Consider the following 26,208-nt stretch of genomic DNA (forward strand, 5'->3'; position numbering starts at 1 on the left):
CTATCGCTCTAGGAATGTAATTAAGACAGCAATCCAAAAAAAGGAAATCTAAAAATTTGGAATCTAATAAAAATCGGCGATCCTATTGCTCTAAAAATTAATGGAGGCAAGCTATCTAAAAACAATTTTCAGGTTAGCGTTAATCTAATGTTAAACTTCTATTTTGTGCCACATCGACGGAGAAAAAAACTTCTTTTGTTCAATAAAAAATCAAATTTAATTTAATCGCGTATGTAGAAGCCGGAGATTCAAGATTGAAGTTTTTGCTAACGTTTTTTTGGCGTGTTCGGTTTGGCAATATATGCAGCCCACTGTCCCTGAGGTTCCTCAGATTTAAAACATATATATATAGAAATGAAAGATGCTTTGATCCACCATCAATATGATTTTAAACTACTTTTAAACGCATAATAAAACTACTGCAGTATCTTAGGTACACAATGCACGGATCTGTAATGTAGCTTGATAATCGTGAATGTCAAACAAAAAAGGTCAAAAAAGCCAAAAAGGAGTAAATCGAAATCATCTTGGTGAACACGTTTTGACATTCATGCTGCAGGATCTCTTTCGCAATCGTGCAATACAGTTTGGTTTCGCGCTGTTCTGCTAATAGGCGAAGGTATCCAAGAAAACGCAGCGCAGTCACAATTAAATACAGGAATGCACGAGTCAACTTTCTGGTGTTCCAAAACGAGGCTCCAATTGGCGACACATTACGATTTCCAGGTATATTTTTAGCATCGAAGTAAGGCTTTGCGGTTGCAGTTGACATGAACATGACAAATTGAAAAGCGACAAGCTCGCACTTAAAGTCAGTGCTTCTATGTCTTTATCCACCTACTCGGTAATCTTCCTGGCCAATTCCAATTAAAGCCGTCTCGTTTTTAAACGTGTTTCGAGACAGATTTGTCTGTGGAAATACAATTGGCTTAGAGAGAGAACCACACCTGACTTAGCTGCTGCAAATTGAGAACGCATAAAAATTGCTAACTGTTGAAGTTGAAACATCCAATACCGAAAGGAAACAATAAGGTCATTTAACAAAGCGGTTTCAGAAGTGGAGACTACCTTTTTATCAGCTGGTCATAAATGGAACGAAAGCATAGGGACAGAAATAGATAACCAGCCTTTTCAATTAAGTGTCTCAAAAAAAGTGCATCTGAAGAGTGCGTGACTAAACTAGACCTCATGAGTTTCGACTCGATTATGTAACAAGCTTAATAATTATATGGCTTGTATAGTCAGGCGCCCGCGGGGTTCCTATATTTAGTTGCGGGCTTTCGAACGGCCACAATCTCTTCCACGTAAACTTTTCCACACACTTTCGTGACCGCGTGGTTGGATTGCTCACTTCTAAATTACAATGCTCAGTTTTAATCGCAACTTCTTTTTAGACCAACAAGGTCAAAATGAGAATATTCCTATTATTAAATTTACCAAATGTAGCAGTTGATAGACTTAACAGACACACTGATAAATACCGTTGCACGCTACTACCTCGTCATATTATAAGAGATTTTAACTGCATGAAGTCATCATAATTATATTAACTTGCTTAAAAGGTCAAAATAGGCAGTTTATACAACCACGGCGTTTTTTTGTTACCAGAAGTTGCCCAACGACATTATAGACGTAATGTCGTTTTTTAACCATGTGATAAATAGGCTTGACGAAACACCGTTAATAAATGGTTTAAAAAGATTTTCGGTGAGGAAGACAACGGAAGAGGGAAGTAAAACACAACAATCTGCATTACGTCACAACGTGCTTTACGTGTATGAGTAATCTAGTTGCTTTATTAGGTTATTCTACGATTTTTTCCTGTTTGCCAAAACTTGCTTGCTTTACACTTTCCTGGGTCTAAATTGTAACTCTAAAATTGTAACAGAAAGAATATCCGCAAACACCGCGTTATGATGTCAGACAACGCTTACAGACAGCGAAGGTGAAAAACCGTCGAAAGCCGAACAAACCATCAGAAGTGCAGTCTATTTCTGGCACTTCCTTGAACAAGACACCTTCTTTAGCAAACGACACGCTCGCTTACCGCCGGGAATTTAGCGCAACCCCGAAAATGCCGGCGGCACAGTGTAACTCGAGAAGTTCAACTAACGCCTGAAGCTGAAAAAAGTAAAAACTATTGGATCCGATCCGATATTGAAGTCCTTGCCAGTGTACATGAATTTATTAATAATACACAAAGGCTTACATAAGTGGATTCATATCTTATTCAAATAGAAAATAAAACAAGTTATTGAAACACAAATAGCTTCAGTGTAAGTTAAACAACATCGCCAAGCACAAACACACACAAGCAACTAACAAGGTGAGCTCCTACCGCGACATGGTAGTAACACCAACTGCCGTTAAGGACAACTACAACATTAAGGCATCATGTGCTCAGTAACCGTTTGATCGCAAGTGAATAGAATGCTTACACAATTAAATAGGTCATGGAGCACTTTCATAAAAATGCGCTTTAGCAAACTTACTGTTTAATCTTACTAGAAAGATTTCCGCTCGTACGGCGCAGAAGCCAAAAGAAAATCTGACCTTGCGCCACGCACAGCTGGCACAGGGCCTGCTGCCCAGGACACCCTTTAAATTAAATTCGCAATAATAATCACGAGCTCTGTCAGCGGGTGGCGGCGACATTACGCAAGCGCCTGCGCACTGGCGCACTGCGCAGGTCACGGCGCCCCCCTGGCGAGGAAGTGCCCTGGTAACGCGGGACGAAAACCTAAAGGAAATCTCCTCGGCCTGTCACTCACGGAACCAGGTCGACGCCGAACGGGCGGCTTGGCAGTAGTGGAAGGCATGGCTTTTGCGAAGCTTTTGCTGATTTTTAAATCGTCAAACGCTAGGGGGAAATGGGAAAATCCTCGGTAAAGCTTGTTGTCGCGCTCGCCAGTAGGATCTGATTGTCCCCAAGGATCGGAAAGCGAAAAGAAAGAAAGCTGGATAAAGAGAAAGCCTATATCTGCTTGTTGTAATGCTTTTGTGAGTCCTTGGCTCCTCAGCAGTCCTTGGCTCCTGCCGCCAAATTTTATGATAACACTTATTAGTAGCAGCGCAAATATCAGCCGATCATTTTGTAGACATACATATCAGTCGATCTATATTTACTATAATTTTTACAGCCATTGGAATCACTGACTCTTTATTTTTTGTCTATCTTTTGTCCATCGTTGCAGTAAAAATGGACATTCTCTTCGATAGCAATAAGAATACGGTCAAATGATGTCAGCCATGTCCCAACAGTTAAGCCTAAATGAGCATGACCAAATTCGAAGCACATTCGCAATTTGTGAAGACGTGCTGTGAGGTACAACGCTATACATTCGTGTAATCAAAATTGCGTGTTTTCTCTCTTCGAGTGGAGTGATATTAGGTCTATCTTTGTCACCCATGTCTTTAGGTTACCGGACACAGCTCGATTCCTGACCAACGTACATCGACACCTACCTTTATCAATTCCACGAAAATTTGTGTCCGATGCTGATGGTTTGATGGATTCATACCTATATGCGCAATTTAGTGGGAAAAAACACGGCAGCTAGCAATTAATCCGGTCCGCAACATATTTCATCAATGAACAAGTAGAGTAAAAAGTTTGTTGAAAGCAAAAGAATATTTAAAGCTTTTTCAAATTAATTCAGAATTTGTTTTTTTTAATAAAATAATCTGCCTAAATCTAAATGATATGCGCAATTTAGGGGGAAATACAGCATTTGATCTGAACAGTACGCTTTCGAATGTCAAAACAAAAAATACATGTAAAATCACCACTTTTAAATCACCTGTCTTGTAATTACAGGTTTGAGTCGGTTTCATTTGAGTTAATTCTTTCTGTTGGCTTATAAAGCTGCTAAATATGACATGACAAACACAAGTGTACATAAAGCCAGAAGGCTGTATGTCGCCTTACATGTTGTTTACACAACCATTGCCTTTAAAAATAGCATGTCCTTTCTACTGTTTGCAGATGTGCACTGGGTATGATAATTCAAGTGTCAAACACACTTGAGCATTGTTAATTATTCACCGGTAGTAGTAGTAGGGTGATTAAATTACCTTTTGACAATGTTAAGAATGGCTACAACCAGTTTTTTTTTAAAGTTTGGTTTGGGTGACCGCTAAGTAGTTTTAAGAGACCGCAAGTGTTTCATTTAAATACCAAAAAGTTGCAAGTCCAAAATTTGGGAAACCGCTGGAGAAACAAAACACCTTGAAAAAACACTGGCTACAACCATGCAATGTCAAAAAAGGAAACAACAAATGTCATGATAAACGTTTTAGAATATAATTTCATTAAAATCGGAGCGTCACTTTTAAGGTTTGACTAGAAGATCTTTCACGAATCTAAGGTATTTAGATTTACCTATAGCTACTAAAAATAGTTAAGTTAGTTGTATAAACAACACTCTAAATATTGCGTTGTTCTCACTTTTTCGTGAACTATTTGTAATAGAACAATATTAACAAGTTTATGGTATGGATACCCAAGACCAGCACACAACACATCGCAATTTTGCGATTTAAGCCAGGCTATTAATGCTTCTCTCAGGCTCCGGCATGGGCCGTTGAGGGAAATCTCGAAATAGCAGCGGTTACGTGCGCTACCCGTGGCTGTACCTACGAATTATGCTATTTAAGAACTCGACGAGTCCCCTGAATCAATAGAAGCAAGGTCACTGGTTGTGCTGTGCTAAACATGGAACGAGTTAAAGAATGTGCTCGCAACCATTATGCAATATACACGGCGATTTACATGTGAACTTACAGGAGTGATTTGCATTCCACTTTTGTATGGTTCATTTACTTATACAATTTACATTGTCAGTTGCATATCTCCACTATACGTACAGTAGATACTTGGATAGTTTACATGGGCAATTTTCCAGGCAAGTGTTCCAAGCCACATTTTATGACCGCTCTACAAAGGTAATTTACATGGCCAATTTAAATAGTAGTAAACTTTATAGTTAAGATTAACACTTTATACAAAGGACTTTTTGTGACCTCTCAAAGTAGTTATCATAGCTAATTTTAACGTTAGTTCATCCACAATTTATATGACACTTTGTATGACACTTTTTATGGCACTTTTAATGGCACTTTTAATGGCACTTTTAATGGCACTTTGTATGACAGTTTATATAGGCACTGGAAGTCTACATTGCCTATGCTATGTGGCAATTGTTTTTTACAGGGTTGTTACACAGTTTTACAAAAACAAATTCACAGACATTTTACGACTTTTCAAAGAAAGTTTATAGGCTAACACAAATAATAGTTAAAAAGCTGTTTCTGTTACAACGCAATTTTCTAACACACAACTTAAACGTAACGTCAAATAAATTCAAAGACTATTGAAAGACTTTAGGACTTTTCAATACACAAACCAATTGAAAGACATTGGAGCATAATTGTTGGAGGTTGTAGTAAGACGTAACAAGAATATCAAAGCCCATACAGAAGTAGGTTGCATTTTGAACGTTTCAAATGACCCCTTCTTATGTATGGGCTTTGATATTCCTATTAATTTAAAGGCATTTTATTAGGGCTTTCAAATATTAAAAGACTTTGGGCAATCCTGTTTTAATATTCTTTTTTATTTTGCATGCAATTGTTTTCCCGTTGGTACGATGCGTGTGTTTTCAAGTCAAGTATAACGCAAGCACAGTTTTCCGTCATTTCCTAACACCTGCCCTCTAACAAAGCAATAGGACTAACGAACTATTCGCAATCATTAACTCAAAACCAGCGAGCAAGCAGGGTAAGCGAGCATCTGTAATTTAGCACATGGAATGAAACAATACAGAAGCAGCCTGCTTATTGTGATTCCGAGCTCACATAGTGAACAAATAAAAAACAATCATATAAATTGTTACAAAATTGGTTTGGTCAAGCGCAGTTTTTCGCCATTCCCTAAACTAACACATGCCTTCTAACAATAGGACCAGCGACTACTCGGCGATAAAGATCGCAATAATTCAACTTTAAACCTGCAAGCACGCAGCTGTCAATCACTCGAGCCTACCTTGCACCCGCGGTCTCTCCTGTTCCTCATCTACGCGCAGGAAGCGACTGGCGATGACGATTGTCGGCGATGACGTGTTGCTGACGTCACCCGATGACATCATGAAGGAGTTCTGGCCGGGAAGCACGTTGGGCACGACTGGGGCGAGGCGGATGTGCGCCAGGGCGTTGACCACGACCGGGTGGGGCAAGGGGGGCAGACGGGGGTTGGCGCTGCTCGGGGACCGCGACGAACGATGCTGGGCTGGATGAAAAAAAAGATTCACTGAGAGCTCCGGAATACATTTACAGTTTTTTTCAATTTATATAACGCCGGGCATAGTAATAATAAATCAAACAGAGCTCCTCTGGTAACTGTAATTGGTAACCAACGTTTCTACAACCTATTAAAATCGCATCTCTGAAGGGTTGCCGAAACGTTGGTTAACATTTAAAATTTCCAGAGGAGCTGCTTTATTATTATTAATATTATTATGTAACGCCGGATTGTCAACTTTGCGTTAGGAGCGATTTAAGTTAGTCTTAGTTACGAAGCAGTTATCGTCTTCCAAAGTGGATATTTCTATAGTTAATGTATTTCTTCTTCTTTTCTTCTTTCTGTCGTCTACCTTAGCAGTATATATACACTTCTAACCAGTGCCTTCTGACTATGTCGAAAATGAATAAAGAGTTATTCCAAACGTTCGGTGACACCTACTTTTTCAGCCTCTAAAAAATATTGGAAAACCAACAACAAGTGCGGTTTCGGAGCAGATTTACAGATTTTTTGTAATTTGTAAAACGCCAGGTAGTCAGGTTTGTCTTAGAAGCGAATGAAGTTGGCCTTAGATATAAAGCAGCTATCGTCTTTCAAATTCGATATTTCTATAGTTGATGTATTTCTTCTTCTTTTCTTCTTTCTGCCGTCTGCCTTAGCAGTATATATACACTTCTAACCAGTGCCTTTTTACTATGTTGAAAATGAATGAAAAGTTATTCCAAACGTTAGGTGACACCTACTTCTGCATGGGCTTTCATTTTCTTACTACGATTTACTACAACCTCCAACCAGTACGCTCCCAAAGGCCATAATTAATAATTTATATGTGGCAATTACTTTTAGCTTGATTAAAATAGTTAGGGATATCCGAAATTTCGTACTTAAATGCGATAACGACACCTGGTGTGTTTAACTTTTTTTTTAATTTTTTTTTACAGAAGCAGTGTACGCAGTCTATATGAGACTAAACGCTTCGAAAAACACGACATTTAAAAGTTGCTTAAAAAATCAACAGCCTTGGCCAACTTATTGTGCCAGCCAAGCATGCTCTGGGGCGATGGGGAAGTGGAAAAACATTGTTTTAATTACAGAAGCAGTGTACGCAGTCTATAAAAGACTAAACGCTTCGAAAAACACGACATTTAAAAGTTGCTTAAAAAATCAACAGCCTTGGCCAACTTATTGTGCCAGCCAAGCATGCTCTGGGGCGATGGGGAAGTGGAAAAACATTGTTTTAATTACAGAAGCAGTGTACGCAGTCTATAAAAGACTAAACGCTTCAAAAATCACGATATTTAAAAAGTTGCTTAAAAAATCAACAGCCTTGGCCAACTTATTGTGCCAGCCAAGCATGCTCTGGGGCGATGGGGAAGTGGAAAAACATTGTTTTAATTACAGAAGCAGTGTACGCAGTCTATAAAAGACTAAACGCTTCGAAAAACACGACATTTAAAAGTTGCTTAAAAAATCAACAGCCTTGGCCAACTTATTGTGCCAGCCAAGCATGCTCTGGGGCGATGGGGAAGTGGAAAAACATTGTTTTAATTACAGAAGCAGTGTACGCAGTCTATAAAAGACTAAACGCTTCAAAAATCACGATATTTAAAAAGTTGCTTAAAAAATCAACAGCCTTGGCCAACTTATTGTGCCAGCCAAGCATGCTCTGGGGCGATGGGGAAGTGGAAAAACATTGTTTTAATTACAGAAGCAGTGTACGCAGTCTATAAAAGACTAAACGCTTCAAAAAACCCGCCTAAATACTTGATCAGCCTTGACAAACTTACTGTGCCATCCCAGCACGCCTTGGGGTAGTGGGGCCGAGTTGTCGACCATGGGGCGATGGACTGGGGCTATGTGGGGCTCACTGAACTCGATTTCGTCCAATCCTGCGCTCTTGTGAAATCGACTTGATCTGTTCACTAGCCTGAAAAAAAATTAAGACTTTAACTAATTTTTTTGTGTTAAGCTTGGACCGAGGTAGGCAAAAATATTTTTGAGACATGGCGTTAAAATTTCAGAAAATCTTCAGAAATCTGCTGTTTCCGGATTCAGTGCAAAAACGTTTTTTTTTTTACTTTTCTTTTAATTTGATTACGTTTCAAATATACAGTAACATTTCAGTTAGGCCTTAATGGACCCACTAAAACTAGTTCACGTACCCCAAGGAGTCCATGGACCCCAGTTCAAGAACCCCTGGATTAGATTGTCCAGGATAGGGGCGAACATTGGGTTTCAACGAGGTGATACTGCCTTGGCCGATTTTAGAGATATTTTTTTACTGTGTAGAAAATTTTAAACTTGCGTAGTGTTGAATACCAACTGCGAAAAACGTAGATTTGGGATCTTGAGGTTGCATTCGTGAAGAACCATTTTGTGTGGATTAAAAAAATCCATGTGAAAATATGTTTTGCCTTTATGTGTAATTTCCTAATATACATTTTTCTGTTGAGTTAAAAGTATTTGAGGGTAAAAAGTTGAAAATTATTGAAAAAATACTATAGTCGAAGAATATACTTTTTCCGGTACTGTATTGGTTTATGTGCTATTTATCTGAAAAAAAAAATAAAGTATTCGTAACTCTCATGCTAGTTTGCCAATATGGTTCTCAGTGTTGATAAGATGTATCACCAAGATCAAATGTTATATGTCAAACAGAACCCGACACCAAGTTAAGTTCGCGAGAAGGACAACAAATGAATGGTGAACTAACAGCCAGGGGCGGCATCGCCAGTAAGAATAAAACATGCTTTTCGCTTTGACATCAATAGGACGCCTTAAATATTTTATGCCATAATACAATCCAATTGGGAAATTCAGCCCGTCGCGACAGAAAATGCCTTAATCAACTTTAAGTGATCACGGACGCATTAACAAACGAGTTTCAGTGCGCTGTAGTACCATCTCTATGTTTCGCTATATTTTTCGGCTTTTCAAATATAAAAATAAACACCTAGTTTTGAGCTAAAATGACAAACTCACTTTGTTTCGGACGGTAAAGAACAAACGAGTGACTGTGAAGTTCCTTTTTGCAGTTTTGTTACCGGTGCTATAAATTTAAAGTTACCCATACAAGGTTAACATGGTTTATATTGCATTGGTATTTGTATTGGCAGACCGCAGTCCATATGGCTACCAAACACACAAGAAAGAATACGCCAGACAGTCGTCTGGTACCCCGTGGTGTGAAGCATTTACAAAATTATCATCAAAGGCCCAGCGAGTAAGAAAGAAAGTCAACGCATCCCCAGCAAGGCAGATGACTCACGCCTAACGCTAGCCCCATGAGTCAGAGAGCGACAGTGACGGACAAAGCCCATGGACAAAGCTGCTGGTGACAAGACCGACATCCGCTGCATCAGAAATGCGTGGAGAACGCACGATGGCATCCCAACGCCCGTTATAACGTTAGAATTCTGGGTGCACTATGCACGGATCTGCAATGTAGCTCGATAATGAATTGCAAAGCCAAAAAGGTCGAGTAGATCGACATCGTCTTGATTAAGACGTTTCGATACGAACTTGTATCATCATCAGTTAATGTGACTGAGAAGCAATTCAAGCATCACTTATAAAAGGGGGGACGCAATTGTTATCAGTCTGAGTTTCTATATAGATGGAGCATTATTTAGCACCATTTTGATTTTGAACAAACAACACAGGAAATTTTTATTTTTTATTAAAAAGCCTAATTTTTAGCTTACAAAAAAAATCTTGATTTCTTGACAAAACCCAGGTAGTTTTTTTAGAGAATTAGCAATTTATTTTCCACAACCCTTTTTTAAACATTTTCTAGTTAAAACTTCAAACATTAAAACAGTAAGGGTGGCAAGTAAAACATGAGCTTAATGACTATCTACCTCAGTACAACATCGGCTTGTTGAAACTCAGTTGTTCAACTGACGCGAGCCAAGGTGAGGTTTGTTGGCAATTGGGTGACCAGCATACCAGTGATTGTCAAACTGTGACACCATTGACAACTTTGCAGGTTTAAACTTTAAAGTTTAGGTGTCCGATATTTGACATTTTATTCCCATACCGATACCCGATATACAATCGTTAAAAATGACGTCATTGCTATGCTCCAACTAGCAACATAGGTGGAATTGAACCATTCAAAAAATATTTTTTCTAAGTTATTAAGCCAAAATATGCTCTAGGGTTAATAAGTTTAGTTACCTCCAGTTCTTAACCTACGATCATTTTGATAAATTTACCTTTCAAGTTTAAATAGCTGCGTTGGATCGGTTATCATGGCTGAAATTCCTATGTTAATTTGGTATCGGATCGGCACCGATATCACCCTAGTATCGGACGAGTACCGATATCACCCTAATATCGGACGAGTACCGATATCACCCTAATATCGGACGAGTACCGATATCACCCTAATATCGGATCGGCACCGATATCACCCTAATATCGGACGAGTACCGATATCACCCTAATATCGGACGAGTACCGATATCACCCTAATATCGGACGAGTACCGATATCACCCTAATATCGGACGAGTACCGATATCACCCTAATATCGGATCGGCACCGATATCACCCTAATATCGGACGAGTACCGATATCACCCTAATATCGGACGAGTACCGATATCACCCTAATATCGGACGAGTACCGATATCACCCTAATATCGGACGAGTAGCGATATCACCCTAATATCGGACGAGTACCGATATCACCCTAATATCGGACGAGTACCGATATCACCCTAATATCGGACGAGTACCGATATCACCCTAATATCGGACGAGTACCGATATCACCCTAATATCGGACGAGTACCGATATCACCCTAATATCGGACGAGTACCGATATCACCCTAATATCGGACGAGTACCGATATCACCCTAATATCGGACGAGTACCGATATCACCCTAATATCGGACGAGTACCGATATTACCCTAATATCGGACGAGTACCGATATCACCCTAATATCGGACGAGTACCGATATCACCCTAATATCGGACGAGTACCGATATCACCCTAATATCGGACGAGTACCGATATCACCCTAATATCGGACGAGTACCGATATCACCCTAATATCGGACGAGTAGCGATATCACCCTAATATCGGACGAGTACCGATATCACCCTAATATCGGACGAGTACCGATATCACCCTAATATCGGACGAGTACCGATATCACCCTAATATCGGACGAGTAGCGATATCACCCTAATATCGGACGAGTACCGATATCACCCTAATATCGGACGAGTACCGATATCACCCTAATATCGGACGAGTACCGATATCACCCTAATATCGGACGAGTACCGATATCACCCTAATATCGGACGAGTAGCGATACCAATACTTGACACTGGCTATTAACCCGATCTGATAATATCGAACATCCCTACCGGGGGTAATTTTGACCAGGCTTAAGCGTTAATTTTGAACTTAACAATGAATTCAAACCTTTTACTGTACACGGTGTAGTTGTTTGCTGCATAGGCATAGCCAGGGGGGGGCTGAGGGGCCATGACCCCTGATTGATTTTTAATACTTTTCACTGTTTAAAAAGTTATTTTTGTAACGGAATTGTTATTTTGTAACGGAATTGTTAATTTGTATTACGTCACACTGACGGAACCTCCATTATTGCGTCATAGTGTGCATTGTAGTAAAACTGCCTTGTTCTGCTGGTAATGAATGATTCAATGACATGATCTTACTTTATGGGTGCAATGTTTTGAATATATATTAATATTTTACGGTGTTTTAATAAAGACTGTAAATGTTGTTCGATTGTCTGGCCCGTAGCACCATCATAACTATACATTATAGCCCGTTGCGATAAACAGCTGCACGCCCCTGATTTACTTTCATTAATTTATTATTTTATTAGTTTTCAATAAGTGCGGCGCGATGGGTTTTTGCAATTTAAAAAAATGAAGTATTTGTATTTTTTTAATAGAATGCACGAGAGCATACAAAAGTTAAAAGTTCACTTCTCTTACGAAAACAATACCCAGAAAATACCCAGAATAATGTGCATGTGGTGCAGCTAGACATGTTCTGAAGCACTTGTAATAGTTAATTTTAATAGAACGGTGTAACAGGTAAAAACACATGCTTTACGAGTGGTTAAAATTCCCAAACTATTTCTGGTAATGACTCGGTACATAGCTGTTTGATTCTCAACTATATACAACTATACATTTAAAACACCTCCCTTTGTTACAAATCATCGTAAATTTACTCAATGGCTGCGGGCCGTAGAACTCACTTAAGAGAACACCGTGATAAAAAGGTTGACGTTTTATATAATTTATCTCTTTCGGCCAAGGTCTATTGCGGTACAAAATAACTTTATTTTGGTTGCAATACGCTTGCGCAACGCATAATTATAGCGTTTTTGCGACGGCCATCGATAAATCATACACTGATGGCGAACAATACTTCTGTCAAAAATCAAATCAGGCAATTCATCATGGCCAAATGCCTGTATGCACCTGGTAAAACAATCCATAGCTTACATGTACCGAATATTATAAAACGGTATATAAAAAGCTGTAGCTTTAATTACAGCTAAAATAACGGCGCATTTTTTAATAGACGAATTTTATTATGAGAGATTAGAAAAGTAATTGAACTCATTTCCCAACTGTTCCATAACTTTAGGCAAAAGGTCACTGAGCATTTTGGCATTTTAACTCTTTGTAACAAGTTTATGCCCGGCCACAAAGTTTATATCAAAAGTGCTTTTCAAGTTAAAAAGTGGTAATTCATTGGACGAATTAGAATATCAACCATTTCAAAACAGTCATCATGTTGTTAATAAATTTTAGCACAATGATGATTTAGATTTTTAGAACATGGCTAAACATTAATCTGATCTCTCTTTAAGTTGTATAAGACCTTTACTTTAATAAGACGTATTCTGCAATTTTTCAGGTTTAACCATACACAGAAAATTTGTTGCTTCTTCAGCACGAGTTTGGTGAGGTGTATTGACATTATTCATATAATGAAAGTATAATGACATTACACATTGTGCAACTCAGAGGGGAACTCATGATCTATACGTAACCACATGAAAACCATAGCACGACCTCTAAAGTAGAGTGCTTAGATCAGGGGCCGCGAGCTACTTTTTGATAGATTAGTTTTATCATGCTGTTATAGCCGTATATCCACACACTTTATTTTAAAAATTGATGTGGCTAAGAGGCCTATTGTTGTATCACCGGGCCTCCGGCTGTCCTGACATGGCGCTAGTTCGCCTAAGCACAACAATTGTTTTTGAGATTAATTGCATTATGACGTAACTTAGTGACGCCATTCTATAAATTTGAATGCCCCAACCCCCCCAAAAAAACCCTAGTCTATGCCCTGTTTTGGTAGTGGGCCTCCAATTAGTTCTAGAAAGGGTATTTTGGGCTGGGAGAAATATAATTTTATGGCCATTGATTTAGATATCATTTAAATCCTAGATTGTTTAACCAATAAACAACTAAGTTGCCAGTGGCTTTCACATTTAATTTTTAACCCAACTATACTCACTTATCGGAGGTGTGGGTTCGCACACAGGGGCTGCCACCGTAGGGTGCCACTGGGAACACGTGGCAGGTGCCACGAAGGGTACTTGCCACTAGCCATCGCCGATCCCAGCTGAAACGTAGCTCTTGAACCTAAAAAATAAGTCGGGCTTTCGAGTAATAATAATTAATGTTTAAGTATTATAAGAAGAAGGCTAAAGTACACAAGACGTTGACCAAATTCCCACTATGTAAACGTATCATTTTTGTGGTAAAAAATGATCATTTTACGTCGCTAAACACGGCTTAAGCAGGCAAGTATTTATTTCACCTTCCCTGCAGCTGACTGGAAGGTACATTGGACCCATCGCTGCTCCGGCCGTACCGCAATTATTTTTTGACATACTTGGTGTATTTTAAATTCAACGCCAACAGAAAATAAGCATTACTTACTTTACATGTAGCTAAAATCAAAATTCATTAAACTGAACAAAGCAACCCCTGTCGCTTGTTAAAAGAGTCTCATAAACTGGCCAAAGAAAAACTTCTTTCCAATAAACCACCTTAATTTATAAACGGTTCCTTAAAAACACAAAAACAAGTTCTCGAACCTGGGCCGACGTCTCTCCGCGCTTGAGGGTGTACAGGTGATGCACCGCACCCATGGGGGAACCACCGGGGTGTGGGTAAATCGAGAATACGTGAAAGGCGTGGCCCAACGCGTCGGCGGTGGCCAGCATCCGGCACGTGGGGTCAAAGGTCATGCTGCTGATCGCCTGGCCCATGTGCGCAATGAAGTGTGCAATGACGTAGGTTGCGTCGGGCTCTGACGGGATCTCTAGCGCCCCGTCGCGGTCGCTGTGGTCGCTGTCTTTGTCCTGCCAAAAAAAAGGTTTAGTTTTAAGCTGCTCTTCATCAGTATGGCAGAATGCTGGCGACTTGGCGGCTATGACGGCTGCAGAATCAGCCAGAAAATCGAAGAAATTGTTTCCGAAAAAGTTTAATTTTTTAATTTTTAATTTTTTCGCAACTCTTTGGATAACTTTTTTTTGTGCCAATTGCCTTGTTCATCGCTATACATGGCGCAGTTTATACATTCGTTGGGCGCCCACAGTATTAAATGTTAAAGATGAGACAAAATAACGGAAGAATTTAGGCAAATAAAAAAGGATTTGTCATTTTATCATACAGTTGCTATAGTTTAAGGAATATATGTGTTTCTTTTAAGGGTATTTATCAGTTACAGTGTACAAAGAAATAGGCCGCGTACTTTAATAACAAAAAATCATCATTGGTGGTAAGCTAAGTCAAACCAAGTAAATGCCACAGCCACTATAACCACTCGTCAAACGTACAAACAACGTTAACACGACGTAGGTGGTAAGCCCTTTAAAGTAAAAACATCAAACACACTGACTAATACTCAGAAGGTAAGCTATATAACCGGTAGGCTATAAAGAACTACAGTTAAATAGGTCAGTAAATTGTATGAGTTATGCATGTTAAGGCATATTGGGATATTTTTTAGATGTTTGTGTAACGACTAACGACAACGAGTACATCGTATGTTAACCCGCTATATTAAAAGAGTTGCTTTTAAAATTCTCAGGTGTTTTTCGAATGAATGTAATGAAAAAAATATGTTTCCTATCTTCAATAAATTATCTTTTAGGTTTTTAATACAACGCCGCATATTTTGGATAGAAGATCTATCTACAAAAGTATATAATTATTTGGTAAACAAAGCGATAGTAGGGTACACTATGCACGGATCTGAAATGTAGCTTGATAATATTGAATTCCAAATCCAAAAAGGTATTTTTGCGTCACGCGTTTAATAAGTGATGCTTGAATTGCTTCTCAGTCACATAAACTGACGGTGATACAAGTTCGTATTGAGACGTCTTAATTAAGATGATGTCGATCCACTCGACCTTATTTGCTTGGCAATTCATTATCAAAATGATAGTACTTAACTGAATTTCAACCATTTAGTTTAATATGTCTTAGGCCTAATTTTTACTAAAATACCGTATAGTGATTGTTTAAATAACGTAGTAATTTTACAGAACTTGACTGGAAAATCGATTTTTTTGACTCATCGAAAACGTGTAGTCCTTTAAAATCATGTAACCGCTATACAACGTGCGCTCCAGGTCGGAACGTCTTATCTGCGATATATTTTATCGATTTTGTACAAGTTCCTTGTTTCTTGTGCAGCCAACATTGCTGTCAAGTTAAAAGTCGAGGGTGTTGCAAATTTTCACGTTTTGTCCTTCTGCACATTTTATTTTTATTTGTTTTTACAACCCTGTCTGTGAAACCATATGTCAAACTTGCACACACAGGAGACTTAATCTAAAATCAATTTAACCCATATAAGAATAAAAAAGTTTGTGCTTGCACTTTACAGATAGATATATAGACCGCCATTAATAAAAAAATACGATTTCTGCTTTATGTCATTAAAAACCTAGATTGATCAAGGTCAAAATAACTTTAAAAAAAATCTACTACTCGGAGCACATCTCACCTAACAGGAGTGTAATTCAAATAAAAGAACGAAATTAGGTCTGTTTGTGGCAGTTCGGTTATATTTCGTCAGTTTGAAAACATATAGTTAAACCACTAATTACAACTACAAGCTTGGAAACTAAAAAAAAAACAGATTTGTTAATCATCCTTCGACGCAACAGTTTCAAAAAAATGTGGAACCCTGCAGAATATAGGCAATACTTTTTTATATAATATATATTGCTCCGCTAATAAGTATCCAAAAGTAAAACCAAAAGTTAAAAAACCCGGGTAAAATATGTGACACATTCACTTTTGGGGCATTATCAGTTCCCTAATTCGAATAAAGGCGTTTTAGTAATACACCGAAAGCCGTCGCAGACTGAAATCCAAATCTGTCGATCAATGATGTTAGCAAGGCTAGGCTAGAAACATCACTAGCCTGCTGCAGTGAGGTTCGAACTCACGACCACCGGTCATACCGGGACCGTCGCTCTACCAACTGGGCTAGACAGGCCTCGTACAGTGGTTGTACGCCGAAAGCCATCGCAGACTCATGATGCAAGCAAGGCCAGGCCAGAAAAGGCACAGAATATTCATTTAATATGACAGTTATGCCAATTTATATGTTAAAATTGATTAATACTTAACTAAAAGTGTATTTTAATGTTATTAGACCAGCAACTAAAAAAAAGTGTTAAGCATTCTATGAATTTGTCTCCCTCACTTTTAGTTTTCCTAAGGTCAACAATTTTCCCCATAAATTACCTTATTCTGTTTGCGACAAAAACAATGACTTAAATATTACGATATTTCTCATGTGTATACTGTTTACGTGTTGGTTACAACACATTTGTAAATCAGCCTCCATTTTGTGTCCCAAGTCTGCTAAGCGCACTTGTTGAAACTTTTCGTAACGAATTTTCGGCCTGTCGTTCAAATGTATCCCTATTTAGTAATCACACTTTATTAATATATTTGAAATTGTAAAATCACCCCCTAAAAGTTAAGTTGTCCCCCTAGTGGCCAAAATCGCCTCAATTGAAAAGAAAACCGATCTGGATAAAGTAAACATACAAAAAAAGACAATTGGAACTTTTTGAGATCTAAAGGTTTACGTGCAAACTGGCATTTTTACTGGATTTTTAAGTTAAAAATATTTGCCTTCCCACTTTTAGTTTTCCTAAGGTCAACAATTTTCCCATAAATCACCTTATTTTGTTCACTAATCAGCTTGCTAAGGTCCAGGATCGTCACCAGACCGTGAACGGGTTCGCTTCCGCGTTCGGATAATCCGAGCGCTCCCGAAGATTTCCGAGAGCCCCAGATGCGCTCACGTGACCCGCTGCTCGACGCTGATTCGTCGTTGGCCGAGGAGGAGAGGTTGCTCTTTGCCGCCAGCCAATTGACGGTGTCGCTAAACTGGAAGATGCCTTTACCGATCGTCTGCGTAATGTACAGGTTATGTGCTGTTGTCTATAGATCTAGGTAACTGAATTAGCTCCTACATAAAATACAGCTGTAGAAAGCAAGCTTTGCTATTTACGCCAATTTTTTCAGCTAAATTGCGTACGATTGGAAACGTGACGGAAAACAGCTCGAAGAATTCGAAGAAAAATCGTTCAAGTTAACTGTTGAACGATTTGTTTTGCTTAACGATAATAATAACTGTTGTGTATCAATATTAAACAACGAAATATTGGTGAAAAAAAGAAGAATACTATAGCAAAGCTAGCAAGTCAGGTCAGACACCATTAAAAGAGATAAAAGATATATATATATATATATATATATTTCGCCAGAAAATACATCGTTTGTGTATCCTAATTCGAGTGAAACATATACCCACGAAAAATGACGAAACGCTTAAATTATAAAATTTACTTCTGTATTTTAAGAACTCTCCCTGACAACTTTAGGTTTAAGGCTGCGAAATGAAAACGAACCATAGAAGGAAACTTAAAAAAAGATAAAGTTATACCGCATCGATTTTACAAGTTGAGTTTGTACAGTTTTACAACAAGCTGAAGGCACGTTGGAAGCGTGATTGACTGCAAGTACTTGTCTGACGCAAGACTGAAGAACATGCAAAATAGAACGCTCACCTTGGCTGCACTTATGACCGAAGACATGTAGGAGTGTGCTCCGTCGCCAGCCACGCCACCTTGTGACTGACAGTTGGACATCAGCTGAAACAAAGACATATGCGGCAATGTTTAGTTAGATAAGTGATCGTTTTTCTTTGATTTAGTTAGATAATAAGTAAACCGTATTTTGCAAAATTGCCCATATTTTAGTGTTTGTAAAAAGTGTTGGTAATAATCGCCCCTATATAGTAAAACGTTTGCTTACTTCAAGCAAATTTCCCTTCAACGCTAATATATATCGCAAAATGGGCAGTTATTTTATTTCAATAAACATACAGAGCTTAAACACATAAAAAGAGTGGTATATTTGATTTAGATGGCACACAAGCAAACTTGATATAATCCACAAAATTCGAAATAGTTTTACTATAGTTTTACCAAAAAACAGTGACCGGAATATAACGATATTTCTCTCATGTGAATACTGTTTACGTGTTGTTTTTTTAACACGTTTGTAAATCAGCCTCCATTTTGTGTCCCAGGCCAAGCGCACTAGTCAAAATTTTTCGTAGTGAACTTTCGAACTGTCGTTTAAATTTAAATTTATCCCTATTTAAGTCGTTATAAGTTGTGGTAATCGTTTGCAAATTCAACTAGTATGACGTAAGCAATATATTTATATCATTCAAACGACAGATAAAGAGGTATCTTAAGCGAACATTTTATGGCTAATTAAACAGGTTAAAACTATTTTTTTATGATATTGAGTGAGAGGAAGCAATGGACAAGGTGGCCTGACTTTAAATTGTCAGTTAAGGTTATGCAGCCATCGAGCAACATGTTTACGACATGCAAGGTAATAAAACATAATTTATTACGGGACCGAAGTCCACTTGAATTTGACCTTTACTGCGTTCAATAAGACGCTGTTTATCACAATTAAACCGAGTGAGCCAACCTCTTAATTAAACAAAATTTACGTCATCAATCAAAATTTCTGGGCACTTAGATTAATTATTTATTATTCTATAGTTTCTAATAATCACCTGGCAAAAAAATTGTTTTCAAATATTTGTACTTGGCAACTAACTGTGATATGTGTTGGCTTTTTACAAACTTGAACAAAATCTGGCACCTATTTTTAGTATGATAAGATTATTTTACTAGAGTATTTAGGGGGAAAACTATGATTTAAACAATTGTATTTTTTTATACATTAACATTAATGAAGATGATACAAGCTTGTATCGAAATGTCTAAATAATCAAGATGGTGTCGATCTACTCGACCTTTTTGGCTTTGCAATTTATAATCAAGCTGTATTTTTTTGAAATATATAAAAAATATTTAATTAATTGATGTTAATCAGACAAACTAAATTCAAAATAAACATAATTCTAAAATATTGATATATATTTACAGTCACAACTTGGAGAAGTTATCTGTTTGTTTTCTGCTAGCTTGCAGATGCAGGTTGCAACACGTAGTGCTGCTGATAGCACATGTATAATGCATGTTGTTGACTACGTTTTTGCACTACTTTGCCTAGCCACAAGGAATGCAACAAAAAGCCACAGTAGCACGTTAAATTGATAATATAAATATTGGTAACATAAAAAGTAAAATAGTGGTTTAACACTTTTGAATGAGTTAATCTTACAGTGGTTGGGGCATAAGCCAGCCATCTTCGTCCAATAGCAACTGGGTTAGGATTGTAACCACTGCCATTGTAGCACCCTTTAAACAACATAAAAATATAAACTTGTTTGCGGTTATGGAAACGAACCTATATATATGATATAAAACAACTCCATATATTTGGAATATCGATAACACAAAGAATCAGCCAATTTTGGATCACTAGCAAAAATTAACAGAATGATTATTTTTAGACTAGCTATTATTTAAACTATATAAGAGCATATTACCTATGAAAGAATAGCCTAAAGTTGCTAACACTTATTGCTTGGACAAAGATTTACAAAAAAAAGAATAAACCAACCCCCTTACCATTGATGACAAAAATCTTTGTCAGCGTCCTTGTGTCGAAGCCATGAAGGGAATCTTTAAGGGTGACTAAGAACACTGGGGCAGGACCAGATTCCATGTGCAATATGTCAGTGGGAAATTGCAGCTTCTTAACTTGATCTCCCGTTCGCAAAGACCTCACACTTACACTCGCATAAAGCTGCTTGCTGCAATGTCATTGCAAGATTTTGTTGTTAGAAAAATCATACAGTAAATACAAAAATCATACAGTAAATACAAGTTTTGCCTGTGTAGTATTACTTGAAGAAACTGTGTAGTATTACTAAGAGCGGCTCATTTTCAATAAAACATTTTGGGCAAAAAAAGCATTTTATTTTTTAATTTTACATTTATTTTTTTAATTTTAGAATATTTTATTGAACACAACTTTTGTAAGGCATTATCACATATTGATATTAAAAGATTCTTTTAAAAAAAAATCACATGTAGTATTATGTGTTTTCAAGATCCCTTTATACGACCCCCCCACCCCACCCCCCCCCCCCCCCGCCCCCCCCAACCCAAGAGACATTTCCTTTTTCTAATGCGGCCCGCTGTTACAAATAATTGCCCTCTCTTGACTTAGAGCCTAAGACATTTATTAAACTTTTATGCTCCCTAATTGTACAACAAGACTGTCCAAGTGCCTAAGCACCAGAAAAGCTTATGCTTTCAACCTGTTAACTAAATATGAACCAATGTGGTGTATTGGTGCCAAATTAATCAAAACATTACGAAGTAGTGACATCCCAATCACATTGGTTTGTGGAGAAATTATGGAGGGATGTATGCCCAATGGAAACCACCTATTAAGTTGAATTTGGTAAAAGCAAACACTACAATCAGGCGCGTAGCGTGACCATTTCAAAGGGAGTGTCCCGCAATTTCAACTTGGGGAATTCCCCTATTTTCCGTCTGTAATGAATAATGACGTCATAAAAAAAGCAGAAATACTTAACGTCCAGCAAAAGCGAACACGTGCGTCGTATGAACACCCTTAGCGGGTACGGGCGGAGCCCGAAAAATTTTACGTTTCGTGTATTCTAGACGCTAAAAACGGCGATTATTAGGAGCTTACGGCCCTTTAAATTTGTCTATTTGACGTTAGAAAAGTACAACACTCCGTTGACTCATTCACGTCCGATTGGCACGTGATTTCAATTGTGCGCGAAAACTATTAGATTGTGGTGTCAGAACAGGCTCTGTGACGTGTCAATCACAAACTGTTGCACTTCGTTGTCAGCAAAATTAACGCTGCTTATCAACAAATCTGGTGATATTTGTAGTTTAGTTTCGCCGATTGTATGAAACGTGGCCACATTGCTGTAGTTTACACGCCTGTTTTCTCTACGTCGTTGAGAAGTCTGTTCGTTTTACCAATTAAATACATATGCGTTAAAAGGCCTGTTTCAGATTACTTGAGTCGGTGACAGGCGAAATGACAAATGAAACAACGATAACAAGCGGTGATTAACGGCGATAAGCACCGACCTGATCAGGCGACCGACGTGTTTTCAATGCCAGGTGCAATGTTTTCCGATGTAACATCGCAGCAATTACGGTTTGATTTTTGTGATCATTGTTTACTGAGATTTCAAAGGGGGGTGTCAAGACTCCTAAATACCCCCCCCCCCGCCCCCACGCTACGCCCCTGACTACAATCTTACCTGTCAGTGGCGATGCAAATTGCAATCAATGGTCTTGCTGTCTGCAATCCATCAACCATGTCTAAGTAGAAAATTTCCCAGTTAAAAAAAAACGATCAGGTAAAATATATATTGACAAACTCATTGATTTGTAAATGATCTGTCATCTATCGATAACTGTATGTGGGTTAAGTTGTTCAAATTATGACTTACTGACACACAAAAAGTTGAACATACAAAGACAAAATTAATGTAACAGTAAGTTTAACACTATCAAAAGACACGGTCTATAGCAGTAGTTCTTAAAGGGGGTCCATTAAGGACTAATTGATCTTTGAAAAATGGAGTAATTTCTTTTAGCGAAATATATGAACGTAAAAACTGCTTTGGTGGCTTTTCCTTGAATGCATTTAGAGTCAGGACTCTATTTCAATTTCACATTTTTCAGATCAAAACAAAAGGTTGCTTAGCTAGCTTGTTTCATGACATCTTCTCTCTAAAAATTTCATGCCGAACATTCCAAGTGAACCAAAATATTTTTAGTGGTCCATGCTAATAAGAAACACTAGCCAGAGAAACATCATAGCTCACATTGTTAATATACCAGGATTATAAAAAAAAACACGATTTCAGTAGTATTACATGCAACAAAAAGACAGCAACTACCTGTCCGGATTGACTAAACTCTTTAATCCTAGTTATTATTATTTGCATGAATGATTCAAGCTTTGCAAAGTAAAGATTACTGAAACAAATTAATTAAACTATAACTATAAAGTTCAAAATAAACTTATTACTTGATGGAGGGGGTGGTGATAGCAAACATGCAGTTTTCACTGGTCCCTCGCGCAACGAAAATGCCTCTTGTGCTTCACCAGTTGGCTGAAAATGAAACATTTTAAAGATAAATGCATTTTTTCTGCATTTGACATACAATAAACCTGTCTACATGTCCATGACCCCAAACTTCTTGCATAATGCTATAAATTATTAATTTATGATGTTGTGCATTTATAAAATGACATTGTACAAAAGGTTGGAATTACACTAAGAAAAAAAACAGACTTATAAAAAAAAAAAAAACAGACTTTAAACCGGGCACAATTGCCAAGCTAACAATGATGTATAAATAAATAACAAAAAGCAATTGCATGACAATGTCTAGATCAGCGTTTTTAAAACTTTTCTTCAGAGCCCAGTCGGTTCATAACAAAGTTTTTGAGGTCTGCACAATATATTTTTATTGATTTGCTCCATCAATTGCACTAGTCGGAGCACATTAATTTATTGAATTTCTTTAAAGAAAACCAATTGAGAGATTATTTACAGTAAGTGCTTTATAGAACTGAGTAAATGTTAGACTAATTATTGTAGGGTGATTTTGGTAAAAAAAAACAGTTAAAAAAGTTTAGGTAGCACTAAGCTAATTAGATGCGGTAAATAGTTGCACAACAGCAACCTTGAGAAATGTATTTTAAGGTACCTTTAAAAAAATTATTTGTAATTCGACAACACTTGCAAAATCATGACCCTAAAAATGGTGCGCAATAGCATGCTTCTAAATTTTTCATTTTTTACTTTTGTAAAAAAAACACTAGGCTAACTTTATCCAAGATCTTAAACAGAAAAGAATAAAAAGACAAATTTAAGTGATTGCATAATATCATTAAAATTTTTGGAAAAAATGACATCAAAGGTATATAAATGGGTTTATTTACGATCCATTAAAAAAAAATTACCAAAAGATTCCACATTTGGATGCCGCTACTGTATCCAAGGATGAGGATAACTGGAGATTTTTCCGACAATCCAACCTCCTCGTAACCATTGGCATCGGAGTAAGTGAAGAAACGAGCCCACGTTATCGCCTCCTTTTCCTCAACTGGGGCAGAATGTGTGTAAGCCTGAACAAAAAATAATATCTTTAGTAAATTAATTTAATTTAAGCATTTATTTTTAACTTCTAGTATAAATGGGAAACTCATCTAGGCTATATATTTTATCATTTTGAGCAGATATCGTAAGAAATAAATTGGATGCAACATAACAAAAGTGCAACTTTAACCCACTGCAATATTTTTAATGTCAGGACTAGAAATCAAAACACATTAACAAATTTGTTCAGCATATATATATATATATATATATATATATATATATGAGTAGAAGAAATAATGTAAATATAAACTTAAAATGACCGAAAGTAACATATTCAATATTATTCATTAAGTCAGGTTATGCTCAAGACACCACAGTGTTCTGGTCAATAGATTTTCTTCATACACACTCTGCTTGTAAAATAGCTACTGGCAACAATGATGGTATATAACTTGAAATAAATATACCAACCTGGCTTAAGTCATGGATGAAGCTGTAAACACTTTCCATATATGATTTGCCACTGAAAAACATAAGGAGATTAGAATTTAAAATTTAAGTGTCAATTTGGTAATTTAAACTAACAATTGCACAAGTTTAATAAGATTAAACGTTATTGCATTATCACAGTATAAAATAAACTTTCTAGTACACTGATACACAATTTCCAAGAGATATACAATATACCATAGAGGTCAATTCCAGGGTTGCACAAAAAACATGCTGTCATCACCTGGCCTTTCAGGAACTATGGGCGATACATGAGCATGACAATACAATGAACATTAAGCAAGCGACTTTTCTTGCACCTACATATCATTTTTTGTATGGTGGCAGGCTTTAGAAAAGCTGAAGCCTCTTTTTAGCATTGTCCTGTTATCAGGATGTTTATCTCGTTTTTCGCGCCCCATGGTTTAGAATGTGGTCTATTGTTGTTTTACTTTTACTGTTTGTCTGGTAAAAATATCTTTTTTCGTCTATAGTTGCAATTATATTGCCCTAAAGAAGGGTAGCAACAGCATATTAAAAAAACAGGCCTTCACAAATAAAGCTGTTTACAGATAAATCAAATTTAGAAAGCATGACATACTTTGCTGCTTCGGGGAGCACAGTTCTACCACCACTGCTGTCAAACCGTCTTCTGCTTCCCATCTTTTCAACATGTGCAGAAGCTGACATTTTATTTTGCAAGAAATTGAGCATGCATTTTACTTAGTCACTTTGGTAAAAAAACGTAGGAATGAAGTTTAACCAGACACAAATACTCGCACATTGCAACACAGTAATGCTGGAACTTTTTACGAAATTGACTTATGTGTAATATCAATGTATAGCATGGATGCACCACTTTAAATCATTTAAAAAAGGAATCGTTGGCCCTTGTCTAGAATCCTACCACTCTTTTGTAGTGTAACGAAATACAGCTGCGAAACCAGTTGTCAAAATTGAAATATAACAAATTAATAATACTTAATGCACCCCAACTCGAATGCTAAACCTCTCCCTAAACTACAATAATACATTGATATAATATTTGTTTAAAACGGGTACACTGATATAATATATGTTTAAACAATATGATAGGATTCTAGATCAGCGTCGATAGTTTTTAACATCAAAATTTAAAATACACTGTAAACCAGTATGTAAAGTATGGCAGATTTTGATAAGATCTCACGGGTTCACAGCCGAAAAAATTCGGGTGAACAGGTGCAACAAAGGTAAAAAAAGTTCACCTCAGATGCACTTTCAAATATCTGGGTGCACTTTATGATTTTCCAATGCACTCTGTATTGCATACATTGCACTGTAAACGTATGCCGCACAAGCGTTTTACATATTTAAGGTTCGGGGTGCACTTTTAAATGGTTGAAAAAAATGGAGGGCACTTGCCATACTTTCCACAGTGGACAGTAAACAGGCTGTCTCATCTATAGAACAGCACCAGTCATTTCTGCAGCCTAACGTCTTTAAAGTTAAATACTTTCTGAACTATGATTAGTACAATGCTTCATATTTTTGCAAATTTATACTCATCCCTTTTAGTGTTTTAATCAAATTTGGGGGGATTTCATGCTGAAAACAAAATTTAAAATTTTGTACTTTGTAAACAATGTCAGCAACTAAATATAATTGTAACACAACTCAGACCTACAATATATATTAAAACACTTACTAACAATATTAGAACTTCACGACTTTTATACATAGTGTTTGTCTAAAAACACTCCAATGGAAATCTTAATCT

The 26,208-nt window shown here is 37.3% G+C and overlaps 1 protein-coding gene and 1 pseudogene across 2 annotated transcripts in view; both read right to left on the bottom strand.

Moving 5' to 3' along the window:
* Positions 1 to 6,156, bottom strand: part of LOC146166670 (guanine nucleotide-binding protein G(i) subunit alpha pseudogene) — a 32,807-nt pseudogene extending 26,651 nt beyond the window's left edge. Inside the window, exon 1 of the transcript XR_014501352.1 lies at positions 6,044 to 6,156. The product of XR_014501352.1 is annotated as a guanine nucleotide-binding protein G(i) subunit alpha pseudogene (transcript). The remainder of the gene's footprint in view (positions 1 to 6,043) is intronic.
* Positions 1 to 25,179, bottom strand: part of LOC146166666 (BCAS3 microtubule associated cell migration factor-like) — an 86,874-nt gene extending 61,695 nt beyond the window's left edge. The window contains exons 1-13 of the mRNA XM_083392446.1: positions 25,051 to 25,179; positions 24,432 to 24,483; positions 23,822 to 23,986; positions 22,880 to 22,964; positions 22,104 to 22,164; positions 20,419 to 20,603; positions 20,069 to 20,145; positions 18,427 to 18,510; positions 17,534 to 17,767; positions 14,419 to 14,685; positions 13,833 to 13,960; positions 8,086 to 8,225; positions 6,051 to 6,286 (exon numbers count right to left, since the gene is read on the bottom strand). Of these exons, the coding sequence (XP_083248572.1) occupies positions 6,051 to 6,286; positions 8,086 to 8,225; positions 13,833 to 13,960; positions 14,419 to 14,685; positions 17,534 to 17,767; positions 18,427 to 18,510; positions 20,069 to 20,145; positions 20,419 to 20,603; positions 22,104 to 22,164; positions 22,880 to 22,964; positions 23,822 to 23,986; positions 24,432 to 24,483; positions 25,051 to 25,163 (1,827 nt within the window). The 5' untranslated portion in view covers positions 25,164 to 25,179. The remainder of the gene's footprint in view (positions 1 to 6,050; positions 6,287 to 8,085; positions 8,226 to 13,832; positions 13,961 to 14,418; positions 14,686 to 17,533; positions 17,768 to 18,426; positions 18,511 to 20,068; positions 20,146 to 20,418; positions 20,604 to 22,103; positions 22,165 to 22,879; positions 22,965 to 23,821; positions 23,987 to 24,431; positions 24,484 to 25,050) is intronic.
* Between the last annotated feature and the right edge of the window lie 1,029 nt (positions 25,180 to 26,208).

This window comes from Ascidiella aspersa, chromosome 1, assembly GCF_963924565.1.
Source record: "Ascidiella aspersa chromosome 1, kaAscAspe10.2, whole genome shotgun sequence".
In the NCBI taxonomy this organism is placed as follows: Eukaryota; Metazoa; Chordata; class Ascidiacea; order Phlebobranchia; family Ascidiidae; genus Ascidiella; species Ascidiella aspersa.